The sequence below is a fragment of the Dysidea avara genome, chromosome 15 (genome assembly GCF_963678975.1).
Source record: "Dysidea avara chromosome 15, odDysAvar1.4, whole genome shotgun sequence".
Classification (NCBI taxonomy): Eukaryota; Metazoa; Porifera; class Demospongiae; order Dictyoceratida; family Dysideidae; genus Dysidea; species Dysidea avara.
This window is the reverse complement of record NC_089286.1, coordinates 12,368,423-12,387,095: the sequence shown is the minus strand read 5'-3', so window position 1 is coordinate 12,387,095 and position 18,673 is coordinate 12,368,423. Positions and strand designations below refer to the sequence as shown.

At 38.3% G+C, this 18,673-nt stretch overlaps 1 protein-coding gene across 1 annotated transcript; it reads right to left on the bottom strand.

Moving 5' to 3' along the window:
• Positions 1–14,233: 14,233 nt before the first annotated feature.
• LOC136245295 (uncharacterized) lies at positions 14,234–18,425 on the bottom strand. The gene is made up of 6 exons (XM_066036781.1): positions 18,261–18,425; positions 18,112–18,213; positions 17,754–17,841; positions 16,209–16,368; positions 15,007–16,156; positions 14,234–14,959 (listed from the first exon to the last, which is right to left on the bottom strand). Exons 1-6 carry the CDS (start codon positions 18,423–18,425, stop codon positions 14,234–14,236), a joined length of 2,391 nt encoding a protein of 796 aa, XP_065892853.1.
• Positions 18,426–18,673: the final 248 nt, after the last annotated feature.

The window sequence follows — 18,673 nt, the reverse complement described above, 5'->3', positions numbered from 1 at the left end:
CAAAGTCAGATCCACCCCCATGTTTGCACCCCATACCAACAGAAGCATTAAGACCCACGTGTTTAAAGCCAAACTACCATCCCTCGACAGCCAGCAACCAGAACATCTGGCCCCACAAAACTCCCTCTACAAATTTCCCCCCCTACAGATCACACTAAGTCCCTATTCCAACCCTGCCAACTTCCCCACTGTTTCCTTGACAAACTTATCAACCCATCACCACTTGCCAAAAGTTCCAACACAAACAGGTCCCATCCTATTAGAGAACAGTTGCATTGTCTCAGCACAAATGTCATCTACCTAGTAACATGTAAACAGTGCAACATCCAATTCATTGACCATACACACACAACCCTAAGACGTTCATTTGCGGAACACTTGCAACTTATCAATATGACAAAAATTCAACAACCTGCCCTCCCGTTCCCTACCCACTACATGACTCCCAACCACAAGATGTACATCCAACCGCTGGAGACCTCCGTCCCAGCACACATTGACGACAGACGCAATGTCTGGGTACAAAGAATACAATGTCAGTACCCACACGGACTCAATGTCTGACTGATTCAACACCCTGTCTGCAATAGAGAGGCACAATGTTTCCACTCACCTCCTACACACTGTTATTCAATTGTATCATCATATCTCTCAACACCCGATAAACTATGACGTATCTCCCATTCGCACTACCGTCACACAGTATACATATATATACAATATAACTAAAAATCCCCACTTTTAGCCCAACACAATAACAAATACTGACTACTGCAACTCACCGTAACAAGACAAGCTCCTTAATGGCGAGTAGGCAGACTCTCCTTAAGAGGTCATAATAGGCTTTCTGCAGAACTCCTTGCATAGACCATAAATTGTCCATGTTTTAAACCACTGAACAAGATCAGTAACAGCGAATGCTACTCCAAACTTTTCCAAAATGCAGAGGAATCACCCTAGGGAAGGAAGAGGGTTGCAAGGAAGGAAGGAAGGAAGGAAACTCGGGAATAATGCAGCTCCTTGGAATCCCACGGTACACTGGGAGTAAGATAAGCTACAAGGAAATACATAACCATAAGTAATACACTTTCAGTTCCATATACAACAAAATATAAACCCAACCCAAACCTACCCCTACCTAAGAGAGCCACTACACATTTCTCCCAATCTGGAAAATAGGTCAACGACTAGAGTGAGTTCCTACTCCGTGCACTGGGCAAACAACTAGAGGGAGCTTCCCAACTGGTATAACGGGGTAACCACTAAAGGGAGTTCAGTATCTTTTGTGCCTCTCCTAATTCGCAAAATGGGTAAGCCACTAAAAGCACCTATTTTACACACTTAGCCAACCCAATCCCTCTAACATAGGCTTAACCCATACCCTACAGCTAACTTAAGAATTACTAGAGTGAGTTCCTAACTGGTATAACGGGTCAACTACTAGAGTGAGTTCCTAACTGGTATAACGGGTCAACTACCAGAGTGAGTTCCTAACTGGTATAACGGACCAACTACTAGAGTGAGCTCCTAACTGGTATAGGGGGCCAACCACTAGAGGGAGTCCAGTATCTTTTGCGCCTCTCCTAATTCGCAGAATGAGTAAACCACTAAAAGCACCTAATTCACACACTTAGCCAACCCAAAAATTTTAATAACAACAATTCAGGTGAATTTTTGTGCCGCTTGGTCTTGGCAAACAAATCACCTAAAATGCCGTTATTAAAATTTTTACCATTAACCTACCATCACAGCTATTTCTTGGCCACCACCTTGGATTTCACATCTTTTTTTACCATAGCCTTTTTGAGGGCCGCACTGTTTTTTTACAGCTTGGCTGTTTTGGATTAGATTTCATTTCTTTTTGTATTTGTATACCACAAATAGGCCGGCTTTGGGAATTTTTAACCTGTCTTTTTTTTTCTTTACCACAGGAAGAAGAAAAGATGAAGCAGATGCACTTTAAATATCTGTAAATGTACAAATTATATATATAATACATAAATTTATTACAGAACTCTCCATGGTGGTTTCTTTGTAACTGAACACTCTACAAGGTGACTTCTTCTTGCTGCACTCTCTACAGGGTGAATTGTTAGTAGCTGAACAATCTACAAGGTAACGTCTTCTAGATGATCTCTCTACAGGGTGATTTGTTTGTAGCTGAACTATCTACAAGGTAACTTCTTCTAGCTGATCTCTCTACATGGCGATTTGTTTGTAGCTGAATTCTGTACAGGTGATTTGTTTGCAGCTGAGCTCTTTACAGAATAGTTTCTTTGTAGCCAAGGTAACTGCTTCTAACTGATCTTTCTACAGGGCAATTTGTTTGTGGCTGAATTTTCTACAGGGTGATTTCTTTGAAGCTGAACTCTCTACATGGTGGTTTCTTTGTAACTGAACTCTCTAAAAGGTAATTTCTTCTAGCTGATCTCTCTACAGGGTGATATGTTTATAGTTGAACTCTCTACAGGTGGTTTCTTTGCAGTTGAACTCTCTACATGATGGTTCTTTGTAGCTGAACTCTCTACAAGGTAATTTCTTTTAGCTGATGTTTCTACAACGTCACTAGTTTGTAACTGAACTCTCTACAAGGTGACTCCTTCTAGCTGATCTTTCTACAGGGTGACTTGTTTCTAGCTGATCTCTCTACAGTGTAACTTCTTCCTCTCTACAAGGTAACTTCTTCTAGCTGATCTTTCTAAAAGGTGTTTTGTCTGTAGCTGAATTCTCTACAGAGCTATTTGTTTGCTGCTTAACTCTCTACATGGTAGTTTCTTTGTAGCTGAACTCTCTACAATGTAACTTCTTCTAGCTGAACTCTCTACAGGGTGACTTGTTTCTAGTTGATCTCTCTACAATGTAACTTCTTCTAGCTGAACTCTCTACAGGGTGATTTGTTTGTAGCTGAACTCTCTACAAGGTAACTTCTTCTAGCTGATCTTTCTACAGGGTGATTTGTTTGTAGCTGAATTCTCTACAGGGCGATTTGTTTGCAGCTGAACTCTCTACATGGTAGTTTCTTTGTAACTGAACTCTCTACAATGTAACTTCTTCTAGCTGAACTCTCTACAGGATGACTTATTTCTAGCTGATCTCTGTACAGGGTGACTTGTTCCTAGCTGAACTCTTTACAGGTGATTTGTTTGCAGCTGAACTCTCTTACATGGTGGTTTCTTTGTAGCTGAACTCTCTACAAAGTGACTTCTTCTAGCTGATCTATCTATAGGATGACTTGTTTCTAACTGAACTCTCTACAGTGTGATCTGTTCATAGCGGAACTTTCAACTGGGTGATTTGTTTGCAGCTAAACTCTTTGCATGATTGTTTCTTTGTAACTGAACTCTCTACAAGGTAACTTCTTCTAGCTGATCTCTCTACAGGACAATTTGTTTGTAGCTGAATTCTCTACAGGGTGATTTATTTGAGCTGAACTCTCTACATGATGGCTTCTTTGTAGCTGAACTCTCTATTAGGTACCTTCTTCTAGCTGATCTGACTACAGGGTGACTTATTTGTAGCTGAATTCCCTACAGAATAACTTGCAATGTAATATAACTGAGTAAATTATACATGCAGCTGAATGCTTTATTAGGGTGACTGTTCTATTAGAGTATCTCGATCTCGCATTTGCTGCACGTAGTTGCCTTTCGAATCATAACTCAGTGATTTGTAATGCGATTCTTCTGTACTACTGCAAGAACTTTCTATGATGATTATTCCAGCTACATACTGATTTTCAGCTCGTTGCTCTAAGCGGTTTGCCTGGTAGACACGAAAACTAATAGTTTTTTTTATTCATAAAATTCGATCGCGTAATTTTGACACAGGTTGGGTTTTGTGTCATATCTCCATGGTCTTTATCCCGATTCCTTTCAAACCACAAAAAGGCACTCCTACGATGGTTGCTCCATCTACGTATCAATTTTCAACTGATTCCTCCAAGGAGTTTACCCTGTAGGTGTGACAGACCTTCGACCTTATTTTACGCAAATAATCGGTCATAACTCCGTGAATGTTCATCGGATTCCTACCAATGTTGGTACGGAGATCCGCCTTAATGAGCCCTTTAAGTGTGCCAAATTTCAGCCCAATCCGAGCACGCATTCGTGTTTTATGGCGAATTTTGCGAAGTGTGCGAAATGAAGAAGAAAAAAACGAAGAAATTAAAACGAAATTTTGTTCGCTCTTATCTCGGAAATGGCTGGAGCGATTTTCTTCAAATTCGGTATGTAGACTCCCCTAACTGGGCGGCACGTCTCTAGCAAATTTGGTTCCAATCGGATAAGGAATCACAGAGCTACATAGGCATGAAAATTGCGTTTTCTTTCTTCCTGTTAATATAGTCACGGTGTGGCGCGCCGGCTTCTTGGGCCGCACGACACACTATCGTGTGTCTTGATATTACATATTGCATATTACTTTTATATCAATATATTACAGTTACATATTACTTAGAATAAAGAGTAACTTAATGATATTACATATTAAGCTACTAACTTAATATTACCTATCAAGTTACTAACTTAATAATATTAGCTACAAATATTAAGTTACTAATGCTAAGTTACTTTTTTATTAAGACAGCTAAGTTAAAGTTAACATATAAACCACGTGCAATCACGTGATGCACATCAGTCACGCGTACATGCAACACCTGAGCACTATTATAGAAGAAAAGTTAATGGATTAAGGTGTTAATTAATAGTGGAGATAATTGGCAGTAAAATCCATTTATAATGCGTTATTTGTTCATTTTTACTCGTAGTATCACTCGTTACATCGCGGTAAAGTTACTTGTTACTTTCCGCTTCCAGCTACTCGTTGCGTAATAATATTAATTGTTTCGTTACTAGTAACGAATTGTAGTTTCCAAAAGTAACTTAAAGTTATATTACTGCATTTCCAAAAGTAACGCGTTATATTACTCAGAATCGTGAATTGTAATATATATTACGTAACGCGTTACCCCATCTCTGCCTGGATCATACCCTTAAAGCATGATATATATGTAATGGAATGTTCTTTCACAAAATACTGTAGATTAGAATGCCAGTAAATTGAATAGAAAGTGATGCATGGGCTGGATATCATTAACAGATTTACAGCAGGATCTCCATTATTCAAATTTTGATTATCCAAACTCTATACAATAAAAGTGACTGTTCTAATAGAGTGTTTCATTAAAAATTGTGTGTTAAAGTAATGATTTGGAGCTTCCTTTTGTGGATAAGAATGACATGCAGACATTCACAGAATTGAAGTACCACTGTAATAAAACGGATACAATACTATTAACCCTTTATTATCAAATGGCTAATATATTGCCATAAACGGGCATTACCAAAGTTTTTTTTGGTAATTTCTTGATATGAGCGAGTTTGTTCACAACGCTCTAACTTCAAGTCCCTAGGCGTCTGAAACTTAGTATAAGAACTCACAATAAATTGTTCTAGTAGCTTGGAGTATACTGTACTTCATGGCATAATCCGTTCTTCTCTTTACTACAGGGGAAGGTTACACCATCCGCTCGAGACATTCATATCGTCGCCATAGAAAAGGTCAGTGCTTCTAAATTTGGACATAAGATACACAACTAGATAAACATCCGGTGTGTGACATTTGTGTAACCACAAAAAAACTGTTTGCACTTAAAACAGTGCTGATGAGTGGGAACCTTGAAGTACGTAAGCTTATAAAAATATTGAGGAACTGGATAAATTATATATGCGTTCATCTCTACAGTGATTATCTTCGAAGTGGCACCGCCAAAGTAGCTGAAATGAACATAAATTGTCGATCAGTGACGGCCTTACAAGGTAAACCAAGTAGTGTTGCACCGATATCCAAATTAGCCGATTATTCTGATAACCAATATTAAGCAACAGAATTAGCCGATACCGATAACTGATCCGATATACACTAATAACACTAACACTCATCTCATCATTATTAAATGGCTCATATTAGTGACATAACCATTGATATACAGCTCATTCCAGGCTAAAATGTAAAATACCACAAGTAAAAGTTACTCATGGTAAACAGGTTTTAAGTACATTTTACTATTGCTATACAGTTGAGACAAGTGGCTGGTACTACATAGAAACCTAAAAAGCTCAGTTAAAAGCTCAGTTTATTGTTGGGCATGACCTAAACCCTGACAGTTTATTATGGGCATGGCTTGTAGTCACCGCTAAACCATTAACACATAACTTAATTAAAATGCCAAATAACTTAATTAAAATGCCAAATAACTTATGTCTAGCCTCCCCCACATCATTATACTACACAGCGCAGTGGAGATTAACATCGGCCTTGATATTTAATCAAAACCGATTAATCGGCTAGTAGCCAATATCGGCCCGATACCGATTATTGAACTGATTATCGGTGCAACACTAAAACCAAGTGTAGCGAATCAGTGTTAACCATGTATCCTTTCATTACAGAAGACGTGCACACTCCTCACTCTAGGCGGCCATGTCTTCTACACACAAGGAGCTATCAACATCAAAGTTAGAAACGGAACTCGCAGAGAGACACACTTCCTGTGTGTGACATCTACTAGACCACGAAACTTTTTTCCCTCGTGGCGTCTCACATGATGTTTACACCAATTAGAAATAGTCACAACAAAGAAATGCATTTAGAAATGCAAGCAGTTAAACCTAGCCGCTTAACTTTGCTAACAACAAACACACTAATACTAAACAAGATATCTTACATGTGTATTTCCTCGTTGTCGCACAATAGGTCCTTTATATAAACCAAACATCAAAATCACCTACGTATTCTAAAAATTTGGTGCAATAACACATGTATTCCAATATATTAGCACGAACTGTATGATTATGGAAGTCCTACTGATGAACGATGGCCACGATAAAGAAGGATCAAAGGAAAATCAGTAAGACAGTAGTGCATACATAGTAGAATATTTAAAATACAAAGTTTCATCTCCATGAAATTCGAAGCATTTCCGCCCAAAGATGTAATTAAGGCTGTAGCTGTAGCCAGTTTTCACTATGCTTGACTGAACGCATCAAGGCAGGCAGTAAGGCAGTAGAAAATTCACCAAAATAATTATTTTTAATTTCATGGCACCTCGTCGAAAATGCTTCAGGTCATTCTGAAGACATGTTTGGGTTTAATTATACCTGACCAATACTGTCAAGTGGCCGTGAAGGATTTGCGAAAATGATATTGGCTAGATTTATTTTTGTAGACCACACCTACACCTTCGTCGCCCCTACTGATAGGCGCTTGCTTCTATTTTAAACATTTAAGTTGTAAATAGCACTAAAGTAGGCATTAGATTGAGTTTGGTGGGATTACAAGGATGGACTGTGTGGCAGTACTACCATTTATTGTGTGATGGATTCTCTCTAAAGTCGAGAACTAGCCATGAAGTGACTGCAGCTTAATTCGAGGAAACTAAATGAAGCTAGTTTAGCTATCCAACTGCACTAACATAATAGATGCATTAAGTTGTCTATGTAGATCTACAATTAATGTGCCACAGATCCCCCATTGTTATCTTAGGAAGGCTCTGCACAAGTTATCATATTTAAAGCAACATACAAGTTAATAGAGTAATTGTCATTTACAGGATGTAATGGTGTAATGTATATTAGCTGGTAGTTCCTCAGTACATCTGGTTAGGGAAATCTCACTCCTAAGTGATTGTGAACCTTGGCATATCTGATTTAGGCCAAAAACTGTACCTTGCCCCATGCGAATCGAATGACACAAGTCAGTTTGAACTTACGATTACGTCTGTAATTTTTTCCTGCTTATATAGAATGCTATTCTTGTTGTCTTATGTAAACATCTTACAGTGAAACCGTGAGAGTTCTAACAATAGAGGCAGACCACATAAGTCGTCAATTTTTTCCTGCTTATATAGAATGCTATTCTTGTTGTCTTATGTAAACATCTTACAGTGAAACCATGAGAGTTCTAACAATAGAGACAGACCACATAAGTCGTCAGAATAACCGAAACATTACGCTATTTACATCACTATGTTTAAAGTGTAGTATCATGGTGAACGAACATTGCAATTGGTGAAATTTGTAGATGATTGAATTTTGGATAATCAACTTTATGAAGCAAATTATTTTTGAAACTAGCATAGTACTGTTAGGGTTACCTAAAAGAACAATCATCTATGCAAATTGTCTTATCACCCATTGAATACTGCTCTTATGCACACCAACAGGCATCCATCCACAAAACTCAAGTTGTCACTGGATCTCAAGAATTCTCAAGGTTTTCGCCTGTAAACAAAACTCAAACCCACAATCGAAAACATTTTGTCAACTTAATATAAGAAATAGTAGTCACGTGATAAACATTTAAAGTTTACATTAGCGGGTCACATATATTAGATGTGTAGAAGTCAAAACTTTCGGGTAAGTTTCCTTGATACTAAGAAGCTAGTGAACAGGCTGTTCTGTACTCTTGCAACTTCTGGACAACATTCCAGAACTAACATTATGGTGGTGCCTGTGCTTAAAGTATCTATGATGTTGCTTCAATTATAGCAGAGCCAGTTCGAATATGGCACTTTGTTCCCAAGGCTTTGCTCTTTGCTGTAAACACAAACTGGACTGCAACAGTGTGTGGACCACAATGGTAAGATCCCACACAACAAAAATAGTGTTCCAATACTACCTATTCTAACCCCGTCTTTATTCAGTATTGGAACAACTATTTTTAAAATGTCCCTATAATAAGACAAAATGAACCTCAAATCCATAAATGACTCTAATGTTATTCACTATTGGGGGCTGTGGTCTGTTTTTGTTTGAGCCAAGGTAGAATTTTTGGACTATTAGTTCCAACACCTAAACATAGACGGAATAAATTCAGTCAGTATTTGTGTATGAATTATGCTGTGCCAGTTTTGAATATCACCTGTCTTCAGCAAACCACCTGTTGGGAGACTATTTTGCTTTGTCAGTTATCATGCTTCTCTAATTTCACTCCAAGCTCTTTGGTGTTTTTCCAATCACAGAACTTTGAGATAAATATGTCTCGTAAAGTGTATGGGATATTTTGTCCAAAATAACTTAGCAAAACTTTAAAAAGTTGATCCTAAAAGAAGAGAGTATAATTATACATAAGGCATATGAAACATACATAGCAAAGCTCATTTATGGATACTTACTAGAGTTGTACCAATTCCCACTTTTTTTAGGGAAAATTGATATCCGATATATTTTTACCCTGTTTTTCTGATAATTAACCGATACCTGATTGTAGGTCTCTACAATTATACTTGTGCACACTGCATTAAAAGTAGAGCTAGTAAAGGCAATTCTGTGAAATTGTACACTTATCTCAATCAAAGTTGCTAGTCAGACAAGTGAGCTAGGGCCTGAACCATCACTGTTTATCTTTGTGGTTACCACATAACATAAACAAATTACCCAAGTACATACCAGAGGGTATTTGGAAAAGGCGGATACAGTTGGACGCGGATAATTTTAAAATACACTTTTACATTTATAAAACAGCATACAGCAGCATTCACTTCCAGACCCAAGCGTCATTCTTGTCATAGTGCTTATCCATATATAAGCGCATGTGCGAAGGATAGACTAGCACTGTACAGATCATATAGTTTTGTATACGTGCTCTCGAAATCTAATTCAGAGTCAGAGATTAATCTAGCATGTCCCAACCTAATCTCGTAGGCCAGGTTCTTGAAACCCTCAACACTTGGTATGTGTCTGCACCTTATACTAAAAGGCGTAAGATTGTGGATTTGACCTGCTAAGCTAAGTTGCACGGGGCATATAAGCTAATCTCTACAACTATATAACTCTGTAATAGACTCTAGAGCATGTGTACAGCACTATATGGTCTTTGGCATGCTGTGTGCTGGTCTAGTTCTTTGCACATGTGCTTATACATGTATAAGCGCTATGACAAGACCAACGCCTGGGTCTGGATGTGTACAACACTATTATTATGTGACCCAGTCTGACAAAACCGGGCTTATCGCCTATTTAAAAGTATCGAGAAATGCCGGTTTTAAGTATTTAGTGTGTTGTAGCTAGCCAATGGTTGAAGCTATGTGTACCAAATTCACACGTTTTACACCAATTCATTACCTTCCAGAGCATCCACTGTGCAAGTAGCCAACAACTAAGTTTCCAGCCATTTTAGATAGTTTTTAAACCGAGGTTGACTGTATCAGGCGAGCTGCAAATTGGGTGGGAGGCGGGGGCCCTGGAAGGTGGGAAAGATGGTGTTCAAAAATTGAAAAGGAGGGCCAAGGGATGAATTAGGCCAAGTTTTGAGCCATTGAGGTATCAAAACTGGCTAAAATGAAAGGAAATTCAGGGCAGAGGTACTCATTCAACACCACAGAGCTGTACAGCCACATACAGTCATTCCCAGGCTGACGCTCCATTAAGGCCCCACACCACACGTATGGATTGCCACTGGGCTTGGGAAAAGCAGCCAGCAAAACCAGACCACTCAAGTCTAGCTGATTTTAAATGGGGAATTAGATAGTTTATTCATGTAGCTGTGTGTCCTGGGTGAAAAATCGAATCTGCTGACATGGGCGATAAGACCGGTTTTCTCAGACTGGGTCACGTGCACCTATAAATGGATAAGTGCGACCAACGCCTGGGTCTGGAAGCGAAGGCTGCTGTAAAAACAGTGTTAGATATGAAAAAGAACTTATATAAATGTAAAAGTGCTTTTTGAAAATGTCGGCGTCTGCGTCCTACCGTATCCGCCCATTCCAACCACCCCATACCAGAGCCTTTGACACCAGCCCTCCAGTGGTACTGCAGCTGCTGAAGCTGAATAGCCTAATAATCTGCTGGCCACCCATTACAACCGATTTCCGATTGTGGTAAAAACAGCTAATTATCGGCTTCTACCGATTACCGATCTGATTATCGGTACAACTCTAATACTTACAAAATTATTTTGACTGACATCTCCATACAAAATTATATTGACTGACATCTCTATATTTACTGAATTGTACTCAGTATCACTCTTGTCTTGGAACAATGTTTCATGTACAGCCTACCCTATGGCAAAACTAGAATATTAGTCATAGCAGTAGACTTTTACTGTGCAAATTTCGACAATTTAAATAATGGTCCCAAGATGAAGTAAATACAGAGCAATATGGAGTTAGTACCAGTCAGTATCAGCATATGGATTTTGCTGTGATAACAATAATGACTGGGTGGTCCAAGAGGTTTATGTGGTAGAACTTAATGCATAATAATGTAAAATTGAGCAGTTTTTATACACGTATACATTGTAAATTAAGTAAATACCACAAAATACTGTGGGCAGTATTCAAACTTTCAATATCATGATATTGGTCAACTTTATTGCAGTTATCACTGTTGTTTGCGTGTATGTAATCTATATGGTGCACGTTAATCGTAGTGTTGTATGCATGCGCATTGTAGTCCATTGTGTGATTTTAATCAATTACTTCATGTTGTTGCTGTGCGCCTTCTCCATTTACCACATTTCTGGTGATGAGGATTGATGAACTGATGTTATGGCAGTACATGGCACACTGTCTGCTTTCAACTTGTAGGAGGAAGATTGGTCGGAGTACGCAGAAAGACTTAGTTTCTATTTCACAGCGAATGGGATAACAACCAACAGTAAGAAACGTGCCATTCTCCTAAGTATTGTGGGGCCAACTACATTTCGTCTGATGTGGAGCTTAGTTCTCCCATCCTGTACCTTTGTTGATCTCGTGACCAAAGTGAGAGACCACAAGGAGTCGAAACCTTCTGTAATTGTGAGGCATTTCCAGTGTAACACTTGCAACCAGAAACCAGGTGAATCTTTATCAGAGTATGTGGCTGTTTTGTGTAAAGCTGCTGAATATTGTAATTTTGGCACATCATTTAATGAAATGCTAAGGGACAGGCTGGTATGCAGCATTGCCAACAGCGCAGTACAGAACCACCTACAGAACTGCCTATTGGTAGAGAAAGAAGTTTCCTTTTTACATAAACAATGAATTCACCATGATCACCAAGAGCAATTTTATGCACCGGATAGACATGCACCAACAAGTTAAAATTGATACATGATCTTGAAAAATAGTATCGACTGTTACCTAACTGTTAACCCAATGTAAATTTCCTTTCTGGTCAATGATTTACCTTGCACAGAACTGTGTTTGTGTGGTACAGATGCACAAGTGACGGAGATTTATATATACATACAAGTAGAAGGGAAAATGAAAAATTTTAAAGTTGGATTACGATCAAAAAAGTAGAGAAACAAGGGAATTGCTAAAAAGTAGTGAAAGAAGAAAGGTTGCCTATACATCTGCAGATATACTAGTGGACAATTAATCCCTATACTTCATTCAGTCTATAAATGACTGAATTAGGGATTAAATGTCCACTGCAGCATATAGGTAACATCTCTTGTTCACTACTGTATAGACTGAAATATAGGGACTAAATGTAGGACTAACATAATTATGACTGGTGAACTTGCACATATACTGCATCAAAGGAAGAAGGGCACTTGGAAAACTATAAACCTGGACACATGTCCCAACTATCAATTATGTAGCAAAAAGGGAGGTAGCCATTATGCTTCATTTTCAGCTATGCTTTTCATGTTACACAGCATTGCAAACAAAGAACAGCGTGAGAAGTGTCTCCACTATCAATCATATTGCTATGGAAAATACCGGCGATAAGCTAACACAGCCACAGTTAAGCTGTATCACGTTATGTAGCGTAAATTGACACCTTGCATTGTCAGTGAAGAGAACTGGAACACAAAGGAGGACAAAGGCAAGCCCATGATGCATGTATTGTACATCTACAGTTGGCAAAATCAAGCCAATATGTCAAATTATGCTTGGCATTCATCAGTCAGCGTAAAATTCTGTTGAATAGAAAAAATTTAAAATGCTGTAGAAATTTTGTTGGAAGAGTTTGGGGTTAGTCTAAAGACATTTTTGAGCTTGGCTATGCCTAGCAAATGTTGCAAAGCTGTCATGAAGGGAAATTGATACTGGTTTTAGAGTGATATTTTGAACTAGAAAAGCTCAATTCTGCATGATCCCTAATATATATATATATAGTACTATCGTACTGTATAATACATCAAAAACGACAACAGTGACAGTACTGATCATTGTTAGGTTCATATCTTTGAATTAACTGTAATAGACATAAGGTTCATATCTTTGAATTAACTGTAATAGATATAAATACATGTATATGTACATAGCCGTGATGTCTTTGTACATAGCTGTACTCTATATCTCAATGTTAATAATTCACTTATTCACTTTGTTTCATGCAATAACTATTTGCTAAATAAATTGCTTTTAAGTTACTTAGCATTTTAGAGGCTATTAATGGATTCTATATGGGTGTGAGAACATAGAAATAGTGTTTGTTACAATTCTCTGTCAATAAGAGGCTAATATATGGAGAAATTTGCACCATATGGACTGCAATTTTCAAACTGCTAATTAACTAACATGTAGGTATCTGTATAAATGTAAGCATTGATCTCCATGCTTTAAGCTTTCTAATAATAATTATGTAGGCCCATAAATTTTTATATTTGACATATTAAACTGTGTCTATGCATGCCACCAACTGGTACGTGCAAAAGTGCTCTTGGATCTGGTCAGGGTGACGTCATAGTTACCAATTGCTAATTAATTAACAAAGTTCCTTTTAAGAGAGAATATTTTAGGCAAATGACGATTATTCTTTCAAACCTAGTATTAGCTAATCTCCTGAAATTTATGCCTAACATAAGCACACTAGCTAGGAGTTTCATAAAAGTGACTGCTACATTAGCAATATGGACTCAAAATTGACTGCTTCATTAGAGTATGTGACTGCTCTATTAGAGTAACTCAATTTTTTCTGGCTTGAACTGTTTCAGTGAAAGCTAAACTTATACTTTGCTCCAGTTATACAAAGATCTCATTAAATTAATCTGTAATATTCCACAATTCTTTTTGCTTAGAACTATTCTTGGGTTATTGCAGCATAATGGATGCTCTTCTATTCCATTTGTAAAAACTTCTAATTATTCATAATTTGTATCGAACGATCGATATACGCGACCTGGCTCACAACAACTATTCAATACTACGAACACGCTATTGACACATTAATTAGAGTATCTATAAACTAGTTAAACCAGTTTTTCTTGTACAGTCTAAAAAGTTACATCATCGATGACCTCATATTCTCGTGATCCTCGCCATCCGCGACACTCCCCAGACAAACATATTTCTCTCCGAGTTTAACCAGTCTTCAATCTTCTTCCTGGCAACTAGTGTTGCTTTTCTCTTTGGACGAGTACTGATTAAATCATCAACTTCATGTGTGCTGCTTTCTTCTGTCTCTAATTCCTGACTGACATCTTCAACTGGTACATCAACTGCTTCATCTTCCTTCTCAACACTATCTGTATTCTCAGTAGTAGATTGGTTTTCTTGCATAGAACAGGCTTCATTACTAGCATCATTGTCTCCCTTGCTCGGACACTCAATAGGGTAGAGTAAACTTAATGCTTGATGTAGATAACTACGTAGTCCAACAAACACCTTCGCCGATCTGACTCTCTGATCTCTTCCCACAATCAATTCCGATATTTTGCCCACCTTCCATCGACCATGAGGTAAGTTGTCCTTTATAAGCACTACTTCTCCAACTCTGGGATTAGCAATTTCTTGGTGACCTGACTTCCTCTGAACTCTTTCTCTCAAGCTTAACAGGTATTCACCCTTCCACAAACTCCAGAATTGGCTTAAACGTTTCTGACCTCGTTTCCATGTTTCCAATAGCTGCTGTGCGGTAGTTGGCTTCTCTACCTCATAATCTGGATCTGGGTCAGCATCTCCAACCATATCAGGGATAATGTGTTGGTATGTAGTGAGAGGAAATCTGTTGGTGTAAGCACCATGCTAGAGTTTATGTCTTCATCGACATAAACCAGAGGACGAGAGTTCACAATAGCTTCAACTTCTGCTAAAACCGTTGACAATTGTTTCTCAGTTAAGCGTTGGTTCCCTAGTGTCTTTCTAAGGGCTCTCTTTGTTATCCCCACCAACCTCTCGTAAAATCCCCCCATCCAAGGTGCCAATTCAACAATAAATTTCCATTGTATCCCCTGTCTAACAGAATAATCGCTAACATCACTGCTCATCAACATAGTGCTCCGGGCCTTGTTTAGAGTGGCTTTGGCTACCTTAAACTGTTGGGCATTATCAGATATAATCTGACGTGGTACTCCTCGTCGGGCCATAAATCTGCGTAGACATAAAATGAATTCTTCCGCTGTCATATCCTCTACAAGTTCAAGATGAATAGCTCGAACAGCAAGGCATGTAAACAAGCATACCCATACCTTCTTGACAACAATCTCACTACTTTCTTCTGATATCTGAACAAACTGTTTGATAAAGAGAGGTCCAAAATAATCGACCCCTGTAAATTCAAATGGTAGTGATGTGGCAACACGCTCTCGTGGTAGAGGTGGCATTTCAGGCATTGCAAAGGGACGACTTTCTGCTCTTCTACAAATCTGACAACTCTTCAATATCTGCTTGATTAGGGCACGTCCCTGAGGAATCCAGTATTCCTCTCGTGTTTGTGCTAATGTCTGAGAAACACCTGAGTGCAAGAGCTTCTTGTGGTAGTCCTCCACCACCAGCTTAGTGAAGTATTCCTCCTTGGGTAAAAGTTTCGGTTCCTTAGCTCCTTGTGTAAGGTCAGAATTGGAAAATCTTCCATGGCACCTTATTAGACCTTTCTCGTCTACCTGCAGGTTAAGTTGAGCCTGCAAGTTACTCTTCCTTCCTTGGTTGATGTTATCGATTATATTACGGTAGTGCCGTTGCTGGATATAAAGTTCCCAATAAAGTTTCGCCTTCACAATCTCATGGGTACTAAGAGGTTCAGTTATTAGATCCTTCTTCCTCAGTTTGTTGATAAATCGTATCACCCAAGCTGTAACCCTTAACAATTTGTACAGTGACGAGTGTCTCTTCTCGTCAATATCGGAGAGGTTGGGTATCTTGATCCTCAGAGGAATCCTCTCCAGACACAAGTTTCGCCTCATACAGGATCTTATTACCGCTGACCTCACTTTCTGCTTGACCCTTGGTGCGTTCATTAATCACCAACTCGGTATGTGGCCATTGCTGAGCTGACTTGGTCAACCAGAGTGGTCCATTCCACCAAATAGACGAAGACAACTCATCAGGAGACCTTCCTCTAGTAGCCATGTCTGCTGGGTTGTCTTTTGATGTAACATGAGAAAAGGTTACACCTCCTAATGACTTGATTTCCTTCACTCTATTGGCTACAAATACTGACAAGGGTTTGGTAGTTTCTAACCAATACAACACACATGCTGAATCGGTGAATAGGTAGCACGATACAGTGATGATCAAACAGCTTGTAACAAAGGCTACGGTGATGACTTGTCTTATTACAATGAGCACAAGGACGACCTCTCTTACAATCTTTCAAGACGCTACAAAGAATCTTTCTGTTTGTTTGTTTTCAATCTTTCAATCTTGTCAAATTCTCCGCGACATAATTAACTATCACCTCTAATAAATAGAGATGTAAAAATGTCACCAGAGAATTTGTTGAGTTTATTAATGAACTTTTATGTCAAATTAAAATTGATATATCGGGAATTTCTTACTTTATTGGCTGCCATTTTGAAATTTAAAAATGCTGACCTTGCAGGAATATGTGCAAATGTAAACATTGATTTTCAGATTCCTCATGCTCTAAGCTTTCCAAAAACGTATAGGTTTGCTAATCTCCATAAACTTTGAACAAAAGTACATAGTGAACCTGACTAATGGTAGTACACCACATTTGAGCCATTTACAGTGAGCCAGTACACCACATCATCTGCAAATTATCTCATCATGTTTATTGTGAACAAGCACTATTAACAAACTTTAAAATCTTTATTCACCATTTAGTGGAATGTATCTGTTTTAACTTTTATGTAGGTAGAGTCAAGTGAGACTGTCAGACCAGGTGTTGTGTATACAGTAAAGGTAACGTATAGGTTGCGTGTGAGTACTGTGTATGTGTATGTTTGCGTATACATGTGTGTTATGTGCATGCGTATAATGTGTGAGGGCTGCATACATGTGTGCACATCAGTATGGTGAGTGAGTGTGTGTAGTAAAAGAGCAAGAAATATATACGGAAAGAGCACAAACTAATTTTGGCTACAGCATGTTATACTTCAACTTATACTGTATAGAATTCTCTGTCTTAATTCTCAGACATACGAGTACACGATAGAACCCAGAGTGATGGGTAAAGATTCATGATTCAAGTTCTGCTTTGAAATAATAATGTCAATGTGTAGACATTCGCTTTTTTTTTTTTAGATCATAATTCACTCTCCTTAAATATTTCCTAAAATTAAACACTACTTGTTGACTAACTTCAGAAATGATAAACTATATACGTATTGCATAAAGGTACAGTTAAATTGAATTTAGTGTTCTAGCTGCACTGCAATGCATCAATCCTAGTAAGAAAATTTGCAACTGATGTTGGTGTTGCCTTTACATCTATATCGAATACTCTGGCTTCAATGAATGTATAATATTGTTGCATCCTTTTGGGTAGCAAAAGTTGTAAACATAGTAGAAGGAGAGCAAGGATACAGGAATTTTGTCGGCTAAAATATCATACATTATCTTTCCCGCGCACACTAACATAGTCTGAACTGCGTTCTGTAATCTCCAGCAATAACAACAATTGGATGCATTGGGCAATGGTCAAGCATGATCTTGATACTTGTACCCTAAATATGAAGTGAAGTAATAAAGCATACAGGCCCAGGAATAATATCCTTACATAAGACAGCTGTACAATTTTATCACCATCTGGGTTTGACCTTCTGTCTGGCAACAGGTATGGCAATAGTACCGCAGCTATATCACAGGATTGTTGTCTGCAATATAGCATTGTGTCAAGTCACTTCTTGGTGACGTACACATACATATATACTTACTATCTTGATCATCTAAGCCTATTTCTTGCAATTTTTTTCCACATGTATTCCTTTCTCTACTTTAGCTTGTGCTATTATTTTAGGGACATATTTCTTCCACTTTTCTTCCGCTTCTTTGACAATGCTTTCACTTTTTAATATCTGTTTCATGTCATTCATTATCTGTGTAATGTTATAGTTGATTTATACAGTAAAATGTATTTACTTACATGCTCATAGTATTGCAAATAAGGGCACTTGTGAAACTGTTGAAGGATATTGTTTCTTTGCATAGCATAAGATAGCTCCATCAACTGCTCTACTCTGGCAGCATCTTGTCTAGATAGTTGTTCCTTTTGTTCGATAAATTTAGCGTGCAGGGTATCTAGTCCCATTTTGTGCCATTCAAATGATTTTTTGTCCTCACCAGCAGGCACTTCTACTAGATCACATCCCACTGCTGGCCTTTTTTCTTTTTCTACTTCTTTGCTACCAGTTCTTTCGATGCTGATCGATCCCTCTTGGGTCTACATCGTTCTTTCATCCGATTTCGTGAGCCTTCTACAAGTGCCCCCTACGATGTATGTACATATATCATGTGTCTTAAATTACTGTAGGTACAGTGTATACATGCTTACATATG

Coding starts and splice junctions, on each gene's coding strand:
- LOC136245295 (XM_066036781.1), bottom strand. CDS start 18,425: ATGGGACTAGATACCCTGCACGCTAAATTTATCGAACAAAAGGAACAA. Junction 18,214..18,260: donor ATTTGCAATACTATGAGCAT/GTAAGTAAATAC, acceptor AACATTACACAG/ATAATGAATGACATGAAACA. Junction 14,960..15,006: donor TAGCAGAAGTTGAAGCTATT/GTGAACTCTCGT, acceptor CATAAACTCTAG/CATGGTGCTTACACCAACAG.